We start from the raw sequence: 26,387 nt of genomic DNA, 5'->3' as shown, positions 1-26,387 counted from the left end.
AGGGTGAACATAAAGGAAAGAACGGAAGGAGCAACAGAAACATAATATGACAAGGAGACCATAAGCTGTTAAAGATGATATTATAAATTGTCAAATGAGACAGTTAGAAAGAATGGTAAAAACTAACAGTGTAAAGTTGTAAAGGGCCTTGGAAGAGCAGTAAAGAGGCTTCAACTTGGCACAGTGAAACAGAGAAAGCCAGCTGCAAAACTCAGAGAGTGAAGTAAAATAGATGGAGCAATAAAGATGATTTTGTGATGGTGTAGGTGTTAGGAAATTTTGCTTGGGAAGACAAAAATTGTGACTATAAGATTCTGAGATACTTAAGCTGCAGGCAGGAGATTTGGCTGCCTGGAAAGAAATCAAAAGTCATTTCTTAGCACTATTAGGCAGCAAGATTTGGACAGATAAAAACACGAAAGCTTAAAACCTCATATTTTAATTACTCATGGCTCTGGTGTGAAATCAGTTTTGGAGAGAGGCAATTTAACACAGGTATATAGTAATACAATTACCAGTCGTCTTTAGGTCAAAGAAAGAGGGAAGTTTTAGATAAACATATCTAAAATAAACTATATCATTTTGTCTTACAAAACATTTGAAAAATCAAGCCCAGAGGTACCATCTTTTGCCTAAAATGAAAAAATTTTATCTGTTCTTTGACAATGCTAGCAACAAGCTTGTACCAAGCAAAGAGAGTGGGTTTCCTTTTGCCTACCTCCAACTTCTAAATCCCACAGTTCATCTGAGACACATCTCGTATGCAACAGAAACATGAGCCTGTATTCTATCTGGTCAGACAGATGTAAACCGCTTTTGGACAAGAATGGTATTTCTGGGATTCTGGCAAATGACTGTGAAGTCGTCCTGTCCTGTCCTGTCTATCTTTCCTTCCTCTGCAATGTAGATTTTTGAACATATGCCTAATGCAGTTTCAGACCTGAATTTAATCCCATCTTTCTTCTTCACAATTAACTGTAGTGACAAATCATGCATCAAGTTGATTGAACCTCATAATTTACTGTCACCTCTTTAGAAGTGATAGATTTTACCCCGCTGTTCAGCCTCAGAATAATAACTATTAAAAAAAGGCAAAAAAAATTTATTCCATAAAGAAACAAAACGTGTGAAACATCACCTTGCCTGAACAATGCTAGTGAAATTCTTATATTCACAGACCCCCTGTAAAAGGGGGCAGAGATACCTCAAATAGTTAGAAGGAAATATAAAACCCCCAATGTGTTAAGTTACTCATATTCTGCCTCCTCACTTACCTAAGAGTAAACTGAGTCAGAACCTTTTTTCTCGTCAGCGTGAAGCACAGATTCAGGTCTGGCTCAACATTAGAGAACATACAATTCTAATGGATCTGGTTAAGGTTGCTGGCAGAAAACTCTGCAGGGTGTGTACTTGAAATGACAAACACTCTCAATAAAATAATTTGCACAATTCTTTCTGGTGTACCAGAAGCTTTACGTTCCATTTGCAGAATCACAGAATTTCCCAATGTATGGGACATTTTCTTGTCAGCCTAAGTATCCATACTCCTCCACCGTGGAAAAATGTGTTCTTGCTCTCCTAATGTAATACAAAATAATCATCATAAAAAGCTGGAAAATTTTAACGCTGCTCATATTCACAAAGAAAAAGAGTCAGAACCAACATTTGTAATATTCATGATAACAGAAATGGTTTATTGGTTTATTCTTTCTTATCCTGCTATGTGTAAGAAACAAACTGTTCATTCACTAAAGAAATTAGGAAAGTTAAGAAGAAAAAAAAGAAGTTCTCTGTAGGGGTCACCCTTAGATTAGTTCCAAAATTCCCACACTCCAACGCATCTACATATAAAATACATCATGTAACAGGTCAGACTTTGCCCTTTGACTCCTCCCTTGCTATTCCCTCCTCACAATTGCTTCAATGATGAATATTCCACTGTCTGTCTTGTGACAGCCTTGCTCAACAACACACATCTACTGTGACCTTTCTCTTCCTTTCTCACGCAAGATCCACAGCAGTGACTGGAGCATCAGTTTGAACTGGATCTTACCCATAACTTCCATATGGAAGACACAGTACATAATGTATACTCACCTTTTCACATAAGAAGTTGTTTGACTCAATATCACTATCTTGCTAGAGTTCTTTCACCTTTCTGTCTTCCATTCTTTCAGAAAATCAAAATGGTTCAGTTTTGCCTATTTGGTTTGTATGTGCCCTTTTTTTATCATTTGCCGCTGTGCTTCTATTGATATCTGTTTGGGGAAACAAAGCTAGAAAGCTAGACATGAACATTCGAAACTTCACCCCACCTGCTTCAAGTCAGGAACTTGAAACGCTCTCTTTCACATCCCAGGTGCATATCCTGACCACAAGATTACCAAAAAAAAAAAGAAGAAAAAAAGAAAAAAAGAAAACCTAGAAGAGTTCTGGGATAGATCTGCTGATCCTTCCTACCAGAGTTGCTCCATTTCTGTAAATTGATCTAAAAACAGAGAACGAGAGAAAGAAGGAGAGAGAGAGTGAGAGAGGAAGAAAGAGAAAGATTAAATCCATAGTCCAGTAGCTGGGGCAGGTACCTCAGCTATGGAACACTCAGGTTCAAATGTTTGCTTTGCCAGAGTACCCCATATCCCATGGAAATGTTTTGTCACTGGATCACATGTTCTTAGTATCAGTATTTTTTTCGGGGGACCTGAAGAAGGAAAAGGAAACTTCAGAATATCTTGAGTTTATCTTAATGTAGAATGGGAATACTCTGGAAATTCTCAAGATATTTCCCATCAACCTCTACATACAATGTCTGGGAACACTTTTCAAGATTTAAAGTTCCTGTTTTTATAAGAACATTGAAAATGGTACTCTTGAAATGACCTATGCTTAGTTCACTGTTTCAAACTATGTTTCTCTGTGGAACTTGTAAGTCTGAAGTGGAACCTGAAATGCTGTGCATTGAGAACTGACATTTGGCACTGAATGAGTCTCTTATTTGGAAAGCTCACAGCAAGGAACCTCACGCTCTGAGCCAAGCTGCCTTCAGTGAATGAAGTAAGAGAATATGTAAAAGAGGCAATCCGAAAGAAGCTGCATTCCAGCTAGGTCTCTATATGTCAGCTCTAGAATTGCAGCAACAGCTACACCACTAAAGAAAATTAACCTACTGCTCTATCTATCTTTCTTTTATTAAAGCACTAAGAAACATAACATCTCTGTAGAGCTAGCTAAAACCATGCAGCTAACATGCCTTACATAGAATTCTCCTAATGGAAAAAGTTGCTATAATATGGTATACTTTTAGTACACTAAATAGATCTTGCTTATTTTTCATATTTGAAAACCATGAGATTCTAAAGCACTTAGCAGATTCTTTGCCACATAGTATAATATATAAGTATTTAATAATACATAATACTACAATATATTATAATATATATTAATATAGTTTCATAATACATATGTCACATTTTTGGAGGTGATAAGGATGTAGGAGTCTTGCTTGGGCACAAGCCGAGCACATGAGAATTCCCATTGCTAGTTTTCAGTACACAAACTGCATTGAAAACAAAATGTTATACTTGTAAAAAAACCCAGCCCTTTGCATTTATCATTGCCTTAGTGTAATTATAAATAGTACATGTTTTGACTGAACTTTTGTACTCAGTAAGAGCAAAGCTGTAGATTCCTGGAAGACAGTCTTCAGCATCTTGGGTTGAACATCCTTCAGATAAATATAACTTTGCTTTTACTACACTGTAATGTAAAGCAAAGACTGTACGACTGGTTCATAAAACAGCTCCTGAATGAATAAGCAGAATTTCCATAAAAGCAGCATGCTTTTAGATTTATTCTTTTACAGCAAATCATGCATGTAAACCACTTCTTAGATTCAGGCAGACTAAACCTCACCTGCAATCTGATGAAAATCTTTACTGTAACATTGCTTGCATCTGCACCTTCCATTTTACTCTTCTGTATATTAAAAAGCAAACAATTGGGCAGATTTCAGAAGTATTACAGCAAAAGCTGTCCTTCGATTCTGAGAATTAAAAAAGCATACTGTCACCTCATCTCAGAGTAACTGAAAACAAATTTTTGCCCTTATGACACATCTTTAAACAGGGTGAACCTCCTATGTTGCCGCACATCAATTCACAGATGTTCCCCAAGCTTTGCATATTCCTATTTGTCCATGATAGCATTTGTAAGGAAATACATTTTATTTTTACTTTCAGGTTTCTGAAAAAGCATTAAAAAAATGGAAACTATTTCTTAATCAAGGCAAGAATGCGGGTAGTGCCTCTTAACCCAAAAATGGAAATGTGTTGATGTATTCAAGGAAAATTAGTCTATAGATTAAAAACCTGGAAAGCAAAAGCACATTGATGCAATCCCTTCAAGTGTAATTCATCACTGCTGTTAAAATGGAACCACGTGATTCTTCCTTCAATTTGCCTAATATGGAATTTTGTATTCTAGCTATATTTTCCTCAATTTTGTTTTAATTTTTACATTGTTTTCCACAATTTTCATTTTCCCACAGATACCAATACAAATGTTTTACATCATCTTCCTGACACCAACATATCACATTCAGTATTGTGGAATGTTTTGATACATATTCAACTAATTATTTAGAGGGATTTTTGCCAAGTCATTCTTGCCGAAGAAGTTTGTGTTGCACTTCTAAGCACATATCTATTGCATACATCTAGTTGTTCTTTATTTTTCCTGATTATAAATTGTGCATTTTCACATACTTATTTGGTTTAAAGAATGCGTATGCCTTTACAGTATATTGATCCTGCTTTTGAAAAAGCTAGATATAATATCTGATATATTCTTCTGTCTAAAGCAAGTGTCTATAAAATAATGATATAGTACTAGAAATACATATACACTGAGCAAAAATCCAGACAGTTAGTTTATTTGACAATAGCAAATTTAATTTATGTGAGTCATCTTACAAGTCTTGTATATCCAACACTGACAGACGTGTCACACAGGAAGTGGATATCTTATAAAAAAAAGTTTACTGCTATAGCCCAAATGGGACACTGATACAGAAGTTACAATGATCATAAATATGTGCCTTAAAAACAGATGATTCCAAAACACAGGGATGTTAGCTGTTTTCCTGACAATCCTTCCACATGTCTCTCATGGTTGAAGACTCCCTGCCATGCAATTGTTTGGCGTTCACGTTTTTAGTTTACTTGCTGGCTGTACCATATGAAACCAATTCTAAGCATCAAAATAAAATATTTTCAAAAAGAGAAACAGTCACAAGTTTTATGTGCAATTCTTCTGTTACAAGAATACATATTACAATGACAAATAAATGCATAGTCCAGAGGGAAGTGCTGAGAATCAGGGCTCCAAGCTTCTAGGCCTTATCTAACAACAAGCTTGCAAAAACACTAAAATACCTCTGTTTCTCACTCTCCTCATCTCTAAAAAGGAACTAATACTAAGCAACTTCATAGGATTGCTGCAATTTTTGATTACCTGAAACTCTAGAGAGCTTTAGGATTCTTAGAAGTGGCAAAATATACTGAATTTTTTTAGATTAAAGATTTCTTTTTTCTTTAAGAATATATTTTTCTCCACTGCACTAATTGGCTCCATATGGGCAAAGCCTGTGCAAGAGGCAGCGAAGACAATAGCATAAATCAGGGATAATGTTAAGGAACCTTACAAATGATTCCAAAATTGTTAACAAATGTGATCTTTTGCTGTGGGATGTTTTCTATGGTGTGTTTCCACTTAGCAGTCAGATTGTTTACTGCACTCAAGCACATGAAGTTCTGTTGATGTGCATTTCCTGAGAAGCCTGACACTGAGAGCAGAGCTGTGTCTAGATTAGAGGCAGTTGCATCAGCAAATGCTCTGCTTCACCTCAGTGCAGCATGTCGCACTAGACAGTTGCACAAGAATACAGGAACATAATTATATGAGAACAAATATCTCTAATTTAACCACAGCTGGGAACCTCCCACTACATCATCTTCATTTTGTTCCCTTACAGCAGCATTCACAGAATCACAGAATCACAGAATCGTTGAGGTTGGAAGGGACCTCTGGAGATCATCTAGTCCAACCTCCCTGCTCAAGCAGGGACCTCTAGAGCATATTGGCCAGGATCACATCCAGACGGCTTTTGAATATCTCCAGGGAAGGAGACTCCACCACCTCTCTGGGCAACCTGTGCCAGTGCTCTGTCACCCTCACAAGAAAAAAGTTTTTTCTCAGGTTTAGGTGGAATTTCCTGCGGTTCGCTTTCTGCCCGCTGCCTCTTGTCCTGTTGCTGGGCACCACGGAGAAGAGGCTGGCCCCATCCTCTTGACACTCCCCCTTCAGATACTTGTACACGTTGATCAGATCCCCCCTGAGCCTTCCCTTCTGCAGGCTGAACAGGCCCAGCTCTCTCAGCCTTTCTTCAGAGGAGAGATGCTCCAGTCCCCTCATCATATTGGCAGTCCTCCGCTGGACTCTCTCCAGTAGCACCATGTCTCTCTTGTACTGGGCAGCCCAGAATCGGACACAGGACTCCAGGTGAGGCCTCCGCAGGGCTGAGGAGAGGGGCAGGATCACGTCCCTCCACCTGCTGGCCACACTCTGCCTCATGCACCCCAGGATACTGCTGGCCCTCCTGACCACAAGGGCACACTGCTGCCTCATGCTTGACTTGTTGTCCACCAGCACTCCCAGGTCCTTCTCGGCAGAGCTACTTTCCAGCAGGTCAACCCCCAGCCTGTCCTGGTGCAGAGGGCTATTCCTCCCCAAAAGTGCAGGACCCTGCCCTTGCCTTTGTTGAACTTCAGGAGGTTCCTCTCCGCCCAGCTCTCCAGCCTGTCCACGTCCCCCTGAATGGCAGCACAGCCCTCGGGTGTGTCAGCCACTCCCCCCAGTTTAGTATCATCAGCAAACTTGCTGAGGGTGCACTCTGTCCTTTCCTCCAGGTCATTGAGGAATACATGGAATAAGACTGGACCCAGGACTGACCCCGGGGGACACTGCTAGCTACAGGCCTCCAACTTGACTCTGCGCCATTCACCACAACCCTCTGAGCTCAGCCATCCAGACAGTTCTCAATCCACCTCACTGTCCACTCATCCAACCCACACTTCCTGAGCTTACCTAGGAGGATGTGATGGGAGACAGTGTCAAAAGCCTTGCTGAAGTCCAGGCAGACAACATCCACTGCTCTCCCCTCATCTACCCAGCCACTCATCCCATCCTAGAAGGCTATCAGACTGGTCAAGCATGATTTCCCTTTGGTGAATCCATGCTGACTACTCCTGATCACCTTCTTGTCCTCCAGATGCTTAGTGATGACCTGCAGGAGGAGCTGTTCCGTCACCTTTCCCGGGATGGAGGTGAGGCTGACAGGCCTGGAGTTTCCTGGCTCCTTCTTCTTACCCTTTTTGAAGACTGGCATGACATTGGCTCTCTTCCAGGCCTCAGGCACCTCGCCTGATCTCCAGGACCTTTCCAAGATGATGGAGAGAGGCCTAGCGATAACATCCGCCAGCTCCCTCAGCACTTGCAGATGCATCTCATCAGGGCCCATGGATTTATGGATGTCAAGTTTGGACAAAAGATCTCTAACCGGATCCTCCTCAACCAAGGGAGAGTCTTCCCTTCTCCAGACTTCCTCTCTTGTCCCCAGGGTCTGGAATTCCTCAGGACTGGCCTTAGCATTAAAGACTGAAGCAAAGAAGGCATTCAATAACTCTGCCTTCTCTGTATCCTTTGTCACCAGGGCACCCGCCCCATTGAGTAGTGGGCCCACGTTTTCCCTAGTCTTCCTTTTGCTACTGATGTATTTGAAGAACCCTTTCTTGTTGTCCTTGACATGCCTTGCCAGATTTAATTCCAACTGGGCCTTAGCCTTCCTTGTCGCATCCCTGCACGCTCTGACAACGTCCCTGTATTCCTCCCAAGTGGCCTGTCCCCTTTTCCACATTCTGTAGACTTCCTTCTTCTGCTGGAGTTTGGCCAGGAGTTCCTTGCTCATCCATGCAGGTCTCCTGCCCGCTTTGCTGGACTTCTTACTCGGAGGGATGCACCGATCTTGAGCCTGGAGGAGGTGACGCTTGAATATTAACCAGCTCTCCTGGACCCCTCTTCCTTCTAGGGCCCTACCCCATGAGATTCCCCCAAGTAGGTCCCTGAAGAGGCCACAGTTAGCTCTCCTCAAGTCCAGCGTTGCAATCCTACTCATTGCCCTGCTCCCTCCTCGTAGGATCCTGAACTCCACCATCTCATGGTCACTGCAGCCAAGGTTGCCCCAACCTTCACCTCTCCAACTAGACCTTCTTTGTTTGTTAGTACAAGGTCTAGCAATGCACCTCTCCTCATTGGCGTCTCCATCACCTGGATCAAGAAATTATCACCAGTCCTCTGCAGGAACCTCTTTGACTGTTTGTGCCTAGCTGTGCTCTCTTCCCAGCAGAGGTCAGGGTGGTGGAAGTCTCCCATGAGATCTAGGGCCTGTGATCGTGAGGCTACTTCCAGCTGTCTGTAGAAGGCCTCATCGACAACTCTCTCCTGATCAGGTGGCCTGTAGTATACCCCCACAACAGTGTCACCCATGTTACCCTGCCCTTTAATCCTCCTGCTCCTCAATTTCTCAGTGTTCTTAATCAATAGACCACCTAACTTCTTTAAAACACACAGACACACACAGGCACACACACAGACACACACACATCCTGCAGGCCTCTACTGTTAAGCAGCAAGCAAGGGAGCTGTGTGTCATGTATGTAAATAAAAAGTTATTGCTAAACAAAATTGTGTTTTACTTCAAAATTAGAAACAATAACGTATAGAATACTGATAAAATATAAAATGACACATGGGCTTGGATGTCAGAAGATACTGGTAGCAATCATGAACTGGCTCCCAACTTTTCCTCAGGGCACTTATTATTTCTTTGATTGCAATATTGTTATGAACTGTCTTCTGCTGCCTTATGAGTAACTTGTGACTGATGGGTGACACTGCTGATGTACTAATGAGCTCCCAACAGTAGAAAAGAAATACACTTGGCACCTGATATTAAGTTGGAGAGAGGGCTTTAAGCCTGTAGAGGGCGAGGCAAATAAGACACATACAATCCATGCCCAGATCCTTAGAGGGGACCATCCTGGCCTCCTCATACAATCAATGAGATATTCAGCTGACAACAGTTAAAGCTATGGCTCCACAGTTTTCAGGATATATTGGCTTATGCTTCCTTCAAAGGAAATTGGTAGCTTCAGGGGAAGTCCTGAAGGTGCAGCCTGCAAATCTTATCCGTTTGGAAGAAATACAGGATTCAGTTCTCTAGATCCTCAGGGACCTTGGAGGCCAGGCAGGTCCATTGTGACATAAAATGCGCATCTATCATGCTAGCACAGAGAATGCAGGACTGAAATCTTTACAAGAAAAGGGGATCTCTTACAGACATGTTTTGCCTGCTAAATGGGCAAGTGACTCCCTACTTGCATTAACAAAAGCCGCTGTTTAACCTGGAAAAGGAAATACAAGATAGGACTTCTAATGTTTTCCTTTTTGCCCATGAAGGAAAGGAACCATATGTGCTATCACTTTGGGAAGAGAGTATGTAATTTGTTTGAAAAGAGTTACACATATGAATGTCTGTTTTTGTTTGTCCCCCCTCCATCCTTTGCCACGTTTGCATAAGAATAAAAAGAGCTTACAAGAATCTCTACAGTAAAACCTTTACCAAGTCCTCCAGCGAATGGAGTGCCATGAAGGAGAACACTTCTATCTGGATCCTCAAAAAACCCCTCAGTTTTCATACTGGGAAAAAGCATTATCATTATTCACCTGCTTTTTGAAAAAATATTTAACTGTTACATGACTAGCTATATGTGAACAGCAAGTAGGGGAGGGGAACATGCTGAGCAAAATGAGTGCTCTTCCTTTCTGTCCCATTATGGCTGTGCAAAATTATAGAGAACTCCAGTTCTGTGTGAAAGGAAAGAGGCTTCTAAACTGACTTAAAAATACACCTATACTCCAGCAGTTCTAGGACTACTTTGTTTTTTTTAATCTTTTCTGAAGCTCTGAAGGCAGTGTCCAAGGCTTGCTATTCAAAATAAATACAAAAAAACTAAAAAAGAACCATAAAGGAAAGCCAAATAATCATCTAAGAGGGAATTCTGAAAAATGATACAGATGTGAACACAGCTGCAAGGGAAATAACTGATTCCATTAAAGTTTAGCGTGTTGTGTACTGCAGGCAGATGTTCGTAACTTCTAACTTTCTCAGAAGAGGCCTTAATTGGCTATATACCACCAGTACTCACAATTTCTCTGTACCTGTAACTTATATCGATAGGCTGATTGAGTATGCTGTGAGCATACACACTCATTTTCATTACTTACATTACTTGGCTCTTTAAAGCCCTGCTTTGTTAATCACTAGCTATTAGTGATAGCTTTTGGCTGGTGTACATTTTAGGATGCTTTTCTTCAAACCAAAAGAGAGATTCAAAATAATGAGTAATTTACAGAATGGTATTAATGTTCCAATAAAAAAGCTGAAGCTATGCTATTGCAAGCTATTTACATCATTACGCACTGCAAACTGACAACTAGAGCTAGTTATTTTCTGAAGAGAAGACCCCGATGGGAAATCTGAGTCACGGGGCAAGCAGTGGTGATGGCGATGACCATCCCTGTTGCAGGAGGCCACCGAACATAGCTTACAATGTTTGGCAGTATATGTACATATCATTCAAAGAGGAGTGCTGTACACGTTCCAGCATCTACACTCTTTCACATCCAACACCTTAAATCACTGTTACAGTTCAGGTTCTGTTCTCTTCATAAAAGTAGTACATAGAAAGTGAGGACTGAATTCTTCTTTAACTGGTGAAATATGCGATACTTAAGGTCAGGGATATATTCAAGTAATCACAATAATCACAGCTTTTCTACTGACCAAGTACTGAGCCGGAGGCCAGGCTATGGCTCAATAACCTTTTGCTTCACTCCAGAGAAATGGAGGAACAGCAGTACCAGGAACAGACAGACTTAACTGGATAAAGACAACGCTAGCTGAAATTTCAATAGAGAAAAGATTTTGTTTGCAGGTATATACATTGGAATCTTTCATATTTACACTCTGTGTCTCCTGAGTAAATTCAGGTTTAAGTAAATATGTTCTGCCTTCTTGACCTTTCTCAGTATTTTGAATTGACTACACTATATTCTTTATTTCATCTGTTAAATTATACAATCTGCTGTAAACTGCTAAACTGCAACTATTTGTGGTTCAGGGATGAAGTGATTCTTGTAATAAAACATGGTTAAGTAGCTCCCACTACAGTTAAGGCTGAGATCCTATTTCCATTACTCAAAATAAATTCACCTGGGGCTCAGGTGAATGAAGTAGGTTCTGTATTTATAAAGGTCAAATATCATCTTTCTTTTTTCCTGTTTAAGTTTGGACTCTTGCATTTGGTTTTTACTGCTGGCACCTGTAACCAACCTGCAATTTTCTGTTGACAAGGATTCTTCAGTATTTTAACTTAGAGATTTTGTTGTCAATAATTTCTACAGCTAAAACCCATTAAGAAAGTAGAAGAGAAGCATACATATATAAAGCAAAGGCAATTAAAAAATATAGAACAATATTAATTAGAAGAAGTGTTCTATATTTATCCAAATCTGGATCTCACTCACTTGATGAAGCCACCTTCTGATAGCGTTGTAATTTTCACAGCAACGTTTCTTTTCCTTCGATTACCTACTGGTCCTGAGAAGTAAACACAAGGAAAGGCCTAACAAAGTTATAGAAGTGCGAGTGCCTTGGAAATATGGCATAAGGTCAACCTTGCTGCATGCCTGCAGCATTGTTGAACAGTAAGTCCTGCCTCATTCCTTACAGAATAACTGAGGACAGCAGAGCCTTGTGAAACTACCTTCTTTCTAACTACCCTTCCATCAGAAACCAGCTACTGGGGTTACTGGGCCTTAAACAGTGATCTAAACTTTGTTAACCACTGCTGTGAGCCAGTAAGATTTCCCACATTGCTTGTGCACACATTCTCCTTGATGCTGACGCTCCTTTTCAGAATAAAAGCAGATTATGTTTTGACCTCTGCACAGGTGTCTTGCTTCCCCTAATCCTCCTAATGGATCACTCCAAGCCCATAATAATGGGCTTATTTTCAATATCGGCCCATAGCTTCGGCAGACTCTATATTATAATGAACAGAATCAAAATGTTCCTTAATAGTAAGGATATTCAGTGAACCTCTGTGTCTCATCCTTAATAAGATGATATGTGGCTATGTATGAAGTAACAAGTATTTTAATTAAATCAATAAAAAGACTTTTAGGACTCCAGGCCTTCTCCTGTACAGGCTCCACCTCCCACCAATGTCATTGTCCTGACATGTTCTGAGCATTTGTGGTTCTCCTCAGAGCTGAAGGTGACGTAGGTCATTGACTTGCCTATTCCTCTGATGATGTCAAAGGGAGCTGCAGTTGTCCAGTGCAGCTGAAAATCTGGCTATTCACTTTAAGGTAATCACTTCTAGATAATCAGCCTTGACAAATGTTGGCCTGCATGTTTGCTAATACATGCGCTATTACATAGCCCATATATCCTCTGTCTTAATTTCTGAAATTCATAAATCCCTGAATATTCCTGTACTTTTCACGTAGGAGTGTAGGGCTACACGGTATACTTCTTTATACAACCGCTAACTAGTAGAACCCTCTGCAATAAGCAGAGAGACAAAACCAACCAACCAACCAACCAACCAACCAACCAACCAAACAGAAGTATTTTTAAAGGAACATAAGCATAGAATTGACAGTTTTGGGTTACAGGGATAAAGCTTTTGAAACTCCCACGGTGGGTGAGGAAGATAATTGTCTTTATCTCTTTCTTCGTAAATTGAATAACGGGGTACAGTTTTAACAGGTCTCATTTGTCTTTTATATTGATTTCCCATGATCCTAGTCCTCCCAATTGGAATGTAATTTGTGACTGCATTAAAAAGCAGGCATTTTTCATTGCCTTATTTAGATTTTGAGGTTGAACACAGACATGTCTAGGCTGGTCCTGCTTGAATTAAAATGGAAGAAGAATTCACTATTTAAAACAGACATATCACTGAGTGCTGCACTTGATCCGACGTATAACTCCTGAATATCAGATGGGGTACTGTAATGTGTACGTGTGTAAAAATATGTATCATTCTGTAACTGTCTGTGCTTTTTGTGAAGTCAACACACTGCTGCTTTTATTTCGTCTGTAACAGAGTTTGTGGAGATATTAGGCCTACATGGAAAGGGCAGGGCTGTCCAGTGTGGAATGGCTACTGTTCCTCAGCAGACATTGATCCAAAACACTTGCATCTTCACTCAACTATATAAAGCATTCCTGAATCCTAATCCTCCACTGTCTTCCAGCTATACGGTCCTCCACTACTCTTGCATTTTGAATGAACTACAGAGATTACTTTAGCAGTTCTATTGAGTTGGTGACCAGACACCATGTGTCTCTAATCAACATTAACTGCAGCTCTTGTGTGTCCTATGCGTTGCAATACGGAGTTGCCACACTGAGCAACTGTCTTCTAATTGAGATAGAAGCTGAAATAGGCACTACTCCAGGGGAAAAAGCTAATGTTCAGCTGACTTTTTTCCTAGTCCCTTCCCCAGCTACGAGGTAATTTCACATCAAACAGCGGAGAAAAATACTCAAGCCAACTCGTCATTACAATTAATCAGAAAAACAATTTTTTAAAACGTCTGCATGCTAATCTGTCAGGTTGTCTTCTCTGACTACACTAACAACTCAACAATAAATCTTTTCATTAGCAATGACACTTTTACAACTTTTAAAAGGATGTCTATCTAGGTTTGGTCAAATCAGCTATCACATTTCCATATACTTAACAGTAAAGCATCTCATAAAGAAGTACTGCAAGACTACTTTGAGCAGAAAACCTAACTGGAGGTCTACCCCCAGATGAATTCCTATGTAACACAAAAGTAAAATGCGCTTACTACCTTCTGCAGTTCACACATAAATAACACTTTGCTCCCTGAACGACTATTGATTATCGTATTTACATATAACCTACTTGAGAGCTATCAATAGAAATGATGGAAATAAAGTCTTTGTCATTGCTCAGATAAATCTAAATCAAATCCATTTAAAAACCTGAATTCTCATGCATATTTTTTATGGATCACTCTCATGGCTATACTCAAACTAAAGCCAAATCAAACTGAAATTTGCTTCCCCAACTGTTGATGAAAAATGGAAAATTATCCGTATCCTGCAGCTATGGAACACAGAATTACATAAACTTTCTTTTAAGTATGTAAGCCTGCAACAGTTGCAACTTACCACTCATGGGCATTTAGACAGTACAAACAGCTCTAGCAGATGCATTTATATGTCTCTCACAGATGAACGCTTTCACTTCTGTCACTAACTTCTGCTGTATATTTTTATATGTCACAAAGTATATCCATAACAATATTCTGTACTGCTAGATGTAATAAATAACTTTGACCTTTGCGACTTTTGCCTGTAGAATTAAGCAAATGGCTGTAACAGCTCAGTACTTCATTCCTCCCTTTCTAATATTTGCTGAATATGATACTTAGCGTTTAAAAGTCACAACCAAAATTCTGCTTTTCAATAATTTTCCTAAAAAGGACAGATGTACTTTTGCTTATATTGTTTTTCTCAAAAGCAGGGATTGGCATTTAAAGTATGTTTGCAAGGTTTGACCACTGAAAAAAGAACACGTTATTCAAATAATTACTACTCTTTTATGATGACAAAGCAAAAACAGGATAAAACAGCTTAGGGATTAATTGAGCAGAGATGAGTTGCCAGCTTACCAAAACGTATGTCCTTCTCCACCAAAAGGAGTATGTCCCCCCTGTAGTATCCTCTCCCAAGTCAAATCAGTGAGCGTGACTGCTGATAAATAAGAAGGTTAGACTATTAACATCTAGCAGTGTTCCATGTAATGTATATGGATAGACACACTTAAAAATTAGGAAAGATGGTGACTGAAATAGTTTACATGGTATACTTCCATTATTTTCCCCATAATTATTTCACCTTTTTGTCATCATAATAATTTTTTTTTATTTGGAAAAGAGAACATGCTACATCCTGTGACATGGATGCTTCTGGTAAGGAAGTGGACTATTCATCTTCGAGGAAGGAAGACATCGCGAGTGCGTAGTTCACTGTCCTTCCTTCCTGTCTTTCCCAAAACAAGTCAAATTTCTCTGCAAAGCTCTTACAGAAAAATCCAAAGTTCAATTATGTATTTAAAAGAGATTATGAAAAAGGCATTCTATATCCAATTTATCTGCAGCAACATCAGCTGTTCTAATAACATGGAATATTTCTCGATGCACATACAAATACAGCAGGTTAGCAAATAATGACTGTAAAATACATCTAAATAAACTGTCATATGGACAGGGCAGACGATAATTGATCACATGAAGTAAATTAAAAACCACAGGGAATTATAATTGTGCAGCTTTTGTTTCTATATACTCATGAAACAGCAGAATATAAAATATTTTGTAATTTTTAAATGGTTGTTTAACCATCTCAGTCTTGCTCTCAGTAACGCTTCACCATTTCTATGGTGATAACACTTTACATACAGCACGAATGACTGTCCTATTATTGTGAAATATGTGCAAATCCAGAGGGTGAAATAAATCTGTGAGTACTTTACCAGCTAGAAAAGATTAATAGTATCTCATTTGTCAACGTATAGAAGTCATTGAAATATGTTGGCTGATCATCCTGGTGGAGAGAGATAGAGAGATTGAAGTTGTTATATTTATTTAAAGCACGTTAATACCAACACCATAGTAAGGACTGTTTTTTAAATTAAAGAGGTGTTTAAGATATCGCAGCTGATTAGTACAAGAAATAAAACATAAATTGTTACCAAGAGATGAGTGCGTGAAGAACAGGAATACACAGCAGCGTACGATGCATGGAATCCTTCTACAATAACTAGTAAATATTCAGGCAAGAAAAAAGAAATCCAATAGTACTGAAGACTGAAAACAGAAAGCTTTAACAGATATCACCGAATACAGTTTCACAGCAAACTTAATAAAGTATAACAAGTTTAAACCGGTTATACAAAGGTGTTATAAATGGAACAGCCTGCAAACATGAATGCTATGTTGCCTGCCACTGCCAAAGCGCATCCACGCCTAAACCGAATAGGAAGGATGGAAAATAATTGCGGGCTGCTGAAATTATTCACATTTTTTGCCCTTAATCCGACTGAGTAACTTAGGATGCCTGAGTGGCAGAAGAGATGGATTTAAACCTGAGTAGGGAATCGAACTCAAATCAGTCACTTCCTGAGAAGCGCTCTGCTAGACATTAGATAAAATGAGGATGGCTTGCCACTACTATGTTAAAGAAGGTGTGTCCTGTGAAATTAGTTGCCTGCCTTATCCTGCATCTCAAGTGCAGCCTCTGTGAACAGTAAAAGATCAGATGCTCTTCTTACATAGTGACCCCTCTTAGATAACTCTATGTACATCTTTGTCCAGAACACGGGATGCCTGGACTGCCATTTGGAAGTGTAACTGGCCTGTTGATAGCACAGAAAACCTCCACGACCAAAAGAGGCACTAGGAATCACCTTTTTGGGAACAGAGTCTTAATTTTCAGATTCTCACCTTAAATTCTTCTGCAGTTCTAGCACTTGCCTTTTTGAAAGCTCACAGCCTAATCCAGTGAACATATCTGCTAAATGGTATCTCCTTGATCTCAGTTTGGCTGTAAGCATCCTCTGGTGGGAAATGGACTTCTGTGTCCCAGTGTGGCAAAGGACCCAGGCACAGGATTAGTAGAGGACCTTTATTCAAGGCATGAGAACTTAGATGGTGAACTTTTGGTCAGTTGTTAGCTTTTTATTTGCACAGTAGCTAATCCAATAATTTTAAGCTAATAAAATATATACATTCATAATGGCTAAGCCAACAGAAAGATAAAAATTATTAGTGAGAAAGGTGCTTCTGGATATTTTCATTATCAAAACTTAAAGATCTTCACATATACTAATCATCTGCTAAACATCATATCTATTTTATAAAGGTAGATATAAAAACAGCTAAAAAAGCATTGCAGAATTTTCCTGGAGGCTAGTAAAGCTATTCTGTTGCAATCAATGAAGCAAAGTAGTAACATCTGCCTATGGCATTCTTCATCTAGAAGGGCCCCAAACCACTCTGTTTGCCAACTGTTTATACATTCAAGATTATTCCAGATGTGTACTTATACATTATTTCAGTATGTTAGTGCCACTGAGTAGCGGTAAGAGCAGGTAAATTTTTGGAAACAAACAAAATCAGATTTTGATCAAACCATGATGCTAAACTCCTTACTTATGTGTTAATTGTTATATGTGTGATCTCAAAAACAACCACAAATGATCAGAATATCAACTTATTTCTCTTGTGAGAGCCAATTAATGTTAAATTTATTCTTAGGTTGAAACAAGTGTAACCACACAAACAAAAGTCTCATCAAAGCTGAATTATAGTGTACATGCAGACATACAATTGGAAGGCATTTGACAAGCAAAAGGTAGATAAATATAACATACCTATGGCTTGGAGGGTCTCCAGCGACCTCTTTTGTAATTGAGTGTCCATTTGCTAATGCCACCTTTGAACTATGGGGAAAAACATATATTATTAAAAAGGTTCTGCAGGAATATTCTGAAATGCAGTCAGTATATGAATTCAGTGATTGTGATTATTTTACTTAAAAATGTATTTAGAAGAACACAATCACTGCTTCTTTATTATATCTGTGGTTATTCTTTCATGCATTAAATAACTGTATTTCTGCCAGATTTCCAGCAAAAAATAAAAAGTTTAAAGACCGACAATCATTGATTCAGAAGTCAAGTCAAAAATAACCTCTTTTGTTATCTTTCTCTTTTCCCTCAACCCATATTCCACTCACCTGTTGTGCTTGTTTTTTTCACTCATAGTGTGATGACTTTCTGTAGGTTCAATGTATCGTCAGAAACTCACCTCTAACCTAATTTATCCAGCTCCAGTTCATTCTTTATCAGCCTTGGTAGCAGTTGCTATGACACAAGGTATACTGAAAAAAGATGCACACTTGCTTGATGATGCAGCACTATTTCCGGGTTACTGGAACACATGGCAAGTTACACAGATACCTGAGAACTCTGCGTTCATGCTGATATGTCTGTAGCATGGCACTACAGTAAACAAAAGTATTTTATATTATTATTAAACTACACTAAAGATTTTTGCAACTATTGCATCAGTTGATTGGTAGCTATCCTTGTTCATTTTAAGAGTAATTAACCTTATCTACTATATACAATTGGTAGCTATCCTTGTTCATTTTAGGAGTAATTAACCTTATCTACTATATACAATTGATGGTCTCCATTATCAGGTAACTGTATCATCACATTTGGAATTCCTACAAAGGAGCAAAACAGAGATGCGGGCCTAAAACTGGGAATTTCATTGTAAATGAAATAGTAACATATTGAAACAGCTGAGGATTTTCATTCCAACACAGTAGCATTGTTCCAACAAAAGCATGTTGGCTGTAAATGGATTGTACTAAATTTAATTCTTCCTTTGGTATACAGCTCTGATTTTCAAAAGGAATTCAGATCACAGAAATTAAAGATAAAATCCTGTTTGTTTCTCCGTAATACTAAAAACTCAGCTCTCCAATATAGTCTTCTCTTTGTTTTCCTGTACAAATGGGACTGGTAATTTGGGATCCCCAGATAATTATTAGAAGTTGATCGATAAATATGGATAGCTATCAAGAGACGTCTCTGCTATTGCATATGCATATGAAAAGACTATGACAGTACGTAATTTACATTAAGGCTTTACACTGCTTCAGCTTTCAGGATTTATACTAAATTAGAGCTCCTACTCTTGACTAGGGAACCTACGCTTCAAAGTATTTTGTGGAAATAGGGCTTTGATATGTTTTAGATCATAAAAAAAATAAATTGTTTAATTTCCCAGTACCTCTTACAATTGGTGCAACTCACTACATTGAGCTTATCACTAGATTGCTTTTAATTTCCATGTCTTCTCATCCCTTTCCATTCCTCCCTGCCTCTTTTTTTTTTTGCTGTCCTTGTAAAAGATAATTTCATTTGGTATACTTTGTTTTAAAAACGGTAGATAAGAGTGATTTAGCACTAATTAATTTCAAATAACTTCATTAGATTGAGAGTGGGAATGACTCTTGAGATGTTTCTCATCATTCTTAAAACAAAAATTCAAAGGCGTTAGTATATTGGCGTTATTTACATTGGTGTAAGAATGAAAGTGTGCCCACCATAAAAATAACAAATATGGCACCATATTATTAAATATTAAAAATAATCACAAATCAGGTAATGCCAAAAATTAATTTTGCCCAACAATCTCAATTTGTCTTCACAACATTTGTGTGTGTGCATTCTTCCTTTTAGTATTAGTATATTTGATTCATTTTCATATGAGAAGCTTCTTTTGAAACTACACCATGAGAAGGACCTAAGAACAGAATTATTATTTAAATTCAACAAAATTATTTATTACTTAAATGCAGAAGCACTTCAACCCAGTTATAGGGCACCCCTGTGCTAAGCAGTCTTTGCTCAAGAAAACAAATAAAAAATAAAACCTCTTTTCCAAACAGATCATACAGGATGGCACCAACTATGTTACTAATTCCAAATAAAGATGATTTGTGCTGGATTTTTTTTCTATATGGCATATGGGAAGCCTGTAATATAAGGACTGAGTAGAGCTGGGCACAGAGAAAAAAAAATCATGCTAAACAAAAACGTATTGTAGTTTGGCTTGAAGTGGCAAGACTGTTCAGAACATGTCAGTAATTTCATCAGATAAACTTAAAATAGCTTATGCTGAAAGACTATGAAATAATTCAAGAAAGCTCAAAAAAATCTAGATTATGATCTGAAGAGAGAAAAAGAACCTATGCTAACTGCACAGAATTATGTAGGTAACTTGAACAAAATAACAAGCAAAAAAAAATCTGTCCTCAAACCAGATTAAAAAAATCCTCTTCATTTGAAACTATAACCCCATCTAGTGGGACTCCTTTTCAATAGCTCTGTGATAGGATTTGATCTGTTTCTTACTATTACCCTGAATATTTTCTGTCAGAAAAGACCAAAAAACAAGAGCTGGAGAGCCTTGGGTTTTGCTGGCACGAGAGTTTTCCTTAAAGTATTCTATCCTTGCTCCCATTAAGATTACCTTACTAGTAATAAGGGGTTGATGTATTCAGGAATACTATCTATTATGTTATCTAAATGAACTCTGAGAAAAATTACAGTAACACCTTGGAAAAAATACAAGCATCCAGTTGCGAGAAAGGTAAGAGATTTATAGATAGAAAAGTACAATGTAAAAGTAGCGTAGGTCAATGGTCCTCGGATTACCCAAACTGCATGGTTTTCCATCAAAGTTGTCTGTGGTCATGAAAATTAATAAATTATAAGGGGGCCCAAGGCTGTAAAAGAAAATCTCACTACAGCCTGATACCCGCTTACCGTCATTGCCTGGGAACAGTGATTGGTCGGGACTAGCTTATAATGAACAGTCCAATAATGAGTGTACACTGGTAAACTGCATTACTAGCACCTTCCACTGGCTTTGTTCCTCTTACCTTTTATAACATGAAAAAATTGAAGAAGAAAGATGACTCCTCAATTCTAAACTCTTCTTGCCAGGTGACTGTGATGCATGGAGCAAGCAGAGCGTAGAGGGTGTTTCAGATCTGCAATACCTATAGTTCACCTTATTGTAATACATAGCTGGGACTGAACGCAGAAGCCATGGTGTCTACCTTGCAGAATAAAGTGGCCCGCCTTTCACAAACACTACTGCTTCACTGATGGAAGCCCTCAAGCTGTTTTTCTTGACAATTCATTTAGTAATAGCATCTTCATCAGCATCCTGCCAAGACAGCTGTACAGAGCACTTTCTCACAGGCTGTACAGAGTACTTTCTCAAGCTCCACCCAGCTTACTTTCTGAAGACTGTGCACATTTTTATATGATCTTTCATATTTCTTTGATCAGGAGTTATGGCCACCAGTGTTGACGTACAAATTATCATCAATTAGCTAGAGAGCATACATCCATTGATACAAACGGACCAGTTGTACTTCTCTCAGACTTGCCACTGGATACTTGCAAATTTAGCCAGATAGTGCTACTGTGATTTCTGCTTCAGAGACTTTCGGTCTGTAAGACTGGCAAGATTTGAACCTTAAAATATAAGAACAGATATACAAGCTGTACCAAACTTCCATCTATCCCAGTATCCTACCTCTGAGATATTAATGGATGCTTACGGAAAGACTGGAAAAAATGAGCAACAGCGGAGCCATCTTTCTTCCAGTAAACTTACCCGGCTTCTAGCAATCTGCAGCTTTGGGATTTTCTATTGCTTAATAGCCCTTAATGGAGTTTTCTTCTGTGAATTTGTGTAACTGCCTTTTAAACCACTTACCTTTTGAACCAAAAGATCCGGTGGAAATGAGTTCCAGAATTTAATGACACTTTGCCTGAAAAAATATTTGCTTCTGTTGTTTTAAACGTGCTACCTGATCATTTTCTATTCTATTCTTTCTTTTTTCAGGATTTTACAGTACAGAGAATGCACAGACCCTTGATATGTTGACATAATAATGTTTTCAATTTTTTTCTCATCTACCTGTTTCCTAATATTTCCTAAATTTCTATTTTCCTTTTTGACCACTGATGAGCATTCAGAAAAGTACCTACAAGGTTTCTAACACCTCTTTCCTAAGTAGGAATAGCTAATTCAGAGATCTCCATACCTACTGACTGATTAGAATTCCTTTCCCCTAGATGAATGATCTTCATTCATCAACAGTTAATGACAACTGACGTTTTCCCATTCACTCAAGTTCATGATATTCTTCTGCTACTCCTTATTGTTTTGATCACACTGATTAGCATTCTGTAATAAACCTCATCTCTTCAATATTAATCCTCTCCTCCAGATCACTTAAGAATATTGCTTAAGAATATTATGGACAGCATGGAGTACAGAATCTAGGGGGACTCTACCAGTAAGCTCCCTTCATAAACTGACTACTTACTCCTCCTTTTTGTTTCCAGTTATTTGTTTAACCAATTCCTAACAACTATTATATGCTTAGCTCAAGATGGCAGGCAACAAAAAACGGGACTGATATGCTGAACCAACAACAAAAAAAGACCAACTTCCACCTCACATTTCACTCTAGTATGATACAGCTAATAAATCTAAAATTAAGCATACATGAGCCGAAGACAAACTGTTTTTTTGTGAAAGGAGCTTGCTCATGCAGTGAACAGACTTTCTGACTAAACTGCAAATGTCCATAAAAAAAACTCCTCTACTGTAAACAAAACACTAACTTTACATATCCTTCACAGAACTTCTTGGAAAACTTTGCATGCCTGAATGCACAAAGAGCAGGACAATTTGGGAAGGCCAGTGCAGAATTCATTGCTGTGCAAGCTCTAAATTTATCATGCTGTGTCTTGGGCCAGACTGCTTTCAGTGGTGTCCAGCAACAGGACAAGAGGCAACAGGCACAAACTGAAACACAGGAAGTTCTGTCTGAACATGAGGAAAAATCTCTTTATTGTGATGGTAACAGAACACTGGAACAAATTGCACAAAGAGGCTGCAGACTCTTCACCCTGGGAGATATTCAAAAGCCATCTGGACACATTCCTGGGCCACATGCTGCTCTACATGACCCTGCTTAAACAGGGGGGTTGGACTAGATGATCTCCAGAGGTCCCTTCCAACATCAGCTATTCTGCGATTCAGTGATATTCCAGTGACAAGCCTTACGGCTACTTTATATAAACAGATAGATCTTGATTCTACAAGGTGCTGAATAATTAAACCCTAATTTAATGATGAATAGTATATACTTAACTTGTGCTATACCAAAGACAAAAGATAAAGCTCTAGTATGTTTAAATTAATGACAAAATTCTAATCTACTTCAATGAAACAAGATTTTATTTAGAAAGCCCAAGCATTAGTAAGATCACTGTAAAAGAAGCAGAGAAGGAAATAAGGCAAATGCCTGGGCAAAAACCTTCTGACTTTAAATTCTGTATCGGAGAAGGAGACAACGTTATGATACCAAATTACTACTAGCTGTCTTTATTGGTCCTGAATCAATAGCCATCACAGTTGATGGAAGACTTTCTATTGATTTGGATCCAAATTGGATTAAGTTCATAACGGAGATTACTTTAATGCTGAAATCCTCAAAATACAATGGTGACTTCAAGTGATTCCTCTTATATGAATCCGGTGCCGTAGATTGAAACCTACAATGAGTTTACAAAAGCTGATACATTAGACTTACACATTCATAACTTGCTAGCTAAGAAAGCTGTTTGCCAAAAATTTTGAGTATCTGGCAGCCTGTTGATAAAAAACTGGAAGCAATGACATCTTTGTTTTCAGGTCACCAGAAAAACTGTCAGGACCTCCAAGGACCGAAGATATTACCTATATTTCATAGCATTGCTTACTCTTAAAGAACCTAAAGGTTTTTTAAAAACCTGCAGGCTATAGGAATAAGAAAGTAGAAGGAAAGCACAAAAACCCAACATAGAGATTGACTTGGGCAGGCTGTGAAAAGTCATTTTAAAGAACATATGCTGGTTTAGTAATCTCTACACAATAAAGGATTGCACTCTGCATACCTATGTTGTTCACGGTATCCAGTATTCCTCTTAAAATGCTTATGTCTAGATTGAACAAAACACAGAGGTTTAAGAAAGGTCACATAAAAAAGAGAAATAAAATTTTTCAAATCAACACATGCAACTCTGCTAGAAGAGAATGCTTCTTAAACTGCTACGCAGCGTATTGTAGAAGACAAATTTGTGTATCATGCTACACTTAGCAAGTCTATAGCTTGTTATACACGCACAAAATAGATACATAACATAAAATACAGAAAGACCTTTAAAATTAATAATTATTATTCCAACAATTAAAAAAAAAAAAAACCACCGGATTCTGTAAATATCTTTGTACTTAGCTGTGAGCAACTAAGCAGTCCCAGGGAAAATGACGACTTGACTCCAATGATATATTAAGACGGAAGCAAGCATGTGCAGGATGAAAGCCCCTCACCGTTGGCCACGCACAGACCTTTGGAGCTCTCTGGTCAACACCTTATTCTTGACAGTTCACGTGCTATACTGATTTTTCATGGCTTATTAGCAGACATAGTTTTTACTTGCTGTACAATGTTATCTGAAAGCACTCCGTTTGTACACATATGATGTACTGAGACGTACAAAGCATCTAAATACTTTTCACAATAGTTAAAAGGTCTTGTAATACCCAAGCGAGAGGAAACGGAGCTCCCTATTACACCGTCGCGGTAACGAAACGCCGGGATCCCACACGGCTTAATGACGCTAACATCATAGCACATGACCCCGGCTTTAGGCAGACTCTTAATTCCGTCATCAAAAGGGAAGAGACTGCACTGAACGTGACTCTCCCGGAACCTGCGGGACAGGTAAGGGCACCTAGGCCCCGAGCGCCCAGCCCCAACCACAGCACCGCCGCAGCCCCGGCCGTTAACCGTCCCTCCCGAAGAGGGGCGGCGCGGGGCGGGGCAAGGCCAGCGCCGAAACCCCGCCCACGCCTCGATTTAAGCGCCAGCGTTGCCCCGCCCCCTTCCTTCCTCCGGGAGGGCTTCGCGCGGGGGGTGCTCGGCTTCCGGCACGCTCCGGGGCTCCCGAGTGGCGTAGTTCCGCCGAGGTGAAGGGTAGGGGGGGGCGCGGTCACGTGAGCCCGGCGGCCGGTGCAGCCCCGCCCACCCACCCGGCGTGGCGGAGGCGGCAGTTGCGGGCGCGGGCGGGGGCCGCCTCCAGCGCGCTCCGCAGCCGCTGCTCCGCCGGCCCGGCCTCTCCGCGACGATGATGGGAGCGAAATGAGCCCGGAGCCGCCGCCAGCCCCGGTCCGGGAGGGGGAGGAGGAGGAGGAGGAGGAGGCGGCGGCGGCGGCGGCGGCGGCGGCGGCGCCGAGGGAAGGCGGCGGTGCCAGGCGGGGCGGCTGCATGATGCTGCTGAAGAGGGTCGGCCTGAAGGCAGGCGGCGGCGCGGTGAGTCGGGGGCGGCCGCCCCGGCCCGGCGACGTTGCCGCGGTTGGCTGGGCGGAGGAGGGGACCGGGCGGTGGCGGAGCAACGCTCTGCGGAGCGGAGCGCCGCCGCTGTCGGGGCTCCGGTGGTGCGGGGTCGCTCAGCTGGCCTCTGCGCGGGACGCTGCTCTCCGGGGCACATGCCCTCATGGCCGGGGAAAGTTTGTGGAAGTTGGCGGGTGCGGCGCTGCTGCCGGTGTCGCGCGCCCGCCTCCCCCCGCCCCCCCCCCCCCCGAATCCCCACGGGGGCCGTTAACGGCCGGGGCTGAGGGGGCGAGCGCGCGCCGGTTGTTGCCGGCGCGACCGGTCGTTGATCGTTAGTTCCTGCCAGGCGGAGGCAATATTGGCCAGGTAGTAAACGTAAAGGTGGAGGTGGTAGTTACATAGTACTTAAAAATAAAGTAAAGGTGCTTCAAAACGAAGCTTAGGTGTCCTTCGTTCGCGTTTTGCAAGCGTTGGTGATAGGCGCATCTTGGTAAGCCGAAACCATAGAATTACCGTGCAGTTTTAATAACTTGCTCTTCTTGTTCAGTCCTTTCCCATTGCATTAATATGTCTGTGTGCAACAAGCTTAAGAGGAGCTGAACTGAGAGAAATGGTCCCTGTGCACACTTGAAAGCATCTGCAGGAAAGATTACTTTCGTGAGTGTTTGTAAGTGGTGCATAAATAATTTTCAGCAGAAGTGTATTTCGGTTGGCTTAAGCTTTTCCCTTTGTACATCATGCGCATAGGCTGTCTTAAAAACAAACCTGAGATAATAGCACCTGAGCTTTCTGTAGTTGAATACAAGTGACTTACTTCAGGCAGGATGGGCCAGGCTGAGAGGATATAACCTCTTCTGTCTTGTAGAGGGTGAACCCAGGCCACAGGATGGGAGTAGAGGAGTTCAGGGAAATGCATAAGGTAGCAAAATAGATGATTGTCATTGACAGCTTTTAAAAGGGCCCAAATACAAAACCGAGCAAAGACAGTAACTCATTTCACTTTCTGTGATAAGTGATTCTAACTTTTCAAAAGAGATTTATACCTGTTTTGAAATGTGACTTACTAGCTCTTAATATACATGTATATATCTAAATATACATATTTAGACTACTTGCATGTGTAGGT

The 26,387-nt window shown here is 40.1% G+C and overlaps 1 protein-coding gene and 1 long non-coding RNA gene across 6 annotated transcripts in view; one reads left to right on the top strand and one right to left on the bottom strand.

The window, feature by feature from the left end:
- Positions 1 to 4,910: 4,910 nt before the first annotated feature.
- LOC104150294 (uncharacterized) lies at positions 4,911 to 24,842 on the bottom strand. 5 transcript variants are annotated; one of them, XR_011137765.1, is made up of 6 exons: positions 24,136 to 24,842; positions 16,723 to 20,851; positions 15,753 to 15,823; positions 14,890 to 14,971; positions 11,701 to 11,773; positions 4,911 to 8,083 (listed from the first exon to the last, which is right to left on the bottom strand). It is a non-coding gene; the product is annotated as an uncharacterized lncRNA (long non-coding RNA). The 5 variants fall into 5 exon arrangements; XR_011137766.1 differs by having other exon boundaries at positions 14,890 to 14,968; XR_011137764.1 differs by having other exon boundaries at positions 15,753 to 16,901; positions 17,652 to 20,851.
- A 108-nt stretch (positions 24,843 to 24,950) lies between these two features.
- LOC104148644 (hippocampus abundant transcript-like protein 1) overlaps positions 24,951 to 26,387 on the top strand; it is a 33,380-nt gene continuing 31,943 nt past the window's right edge. The window contains exon 1 of the mRNA XM_068927379.1: positions 24,951 to 25,240. Within this exon, the coding sequence (XP_068783480.1) occupies positions 25,070 to 25,240 (171 nt within the window). The 5' untranslated portion in view covers positions 24,951 to 25,069. The remainder of the gene's footprint in view (positions 25,241 to 26,387) is intronic.

The sequence above is a fragment of the Struthio camelus genome, chromosome Z (genome assembly GCF_040807025.1).
Source record: "Struthio camelus isolate bStrCam1 chromosome Z, bStrCam1.hap1, whole genome shotgun sequence".
Taxonomy (NCBI): Eukaryota; Metazoa; Chordata; class Aves; order Struthioniformes; family Struthionidae; genus Struthio; species Struthio camelus.
Note: the sequence above shows the minus strand (reverse complement) of the source record. Positions and strands in the feature narration are given on the sequence as shown.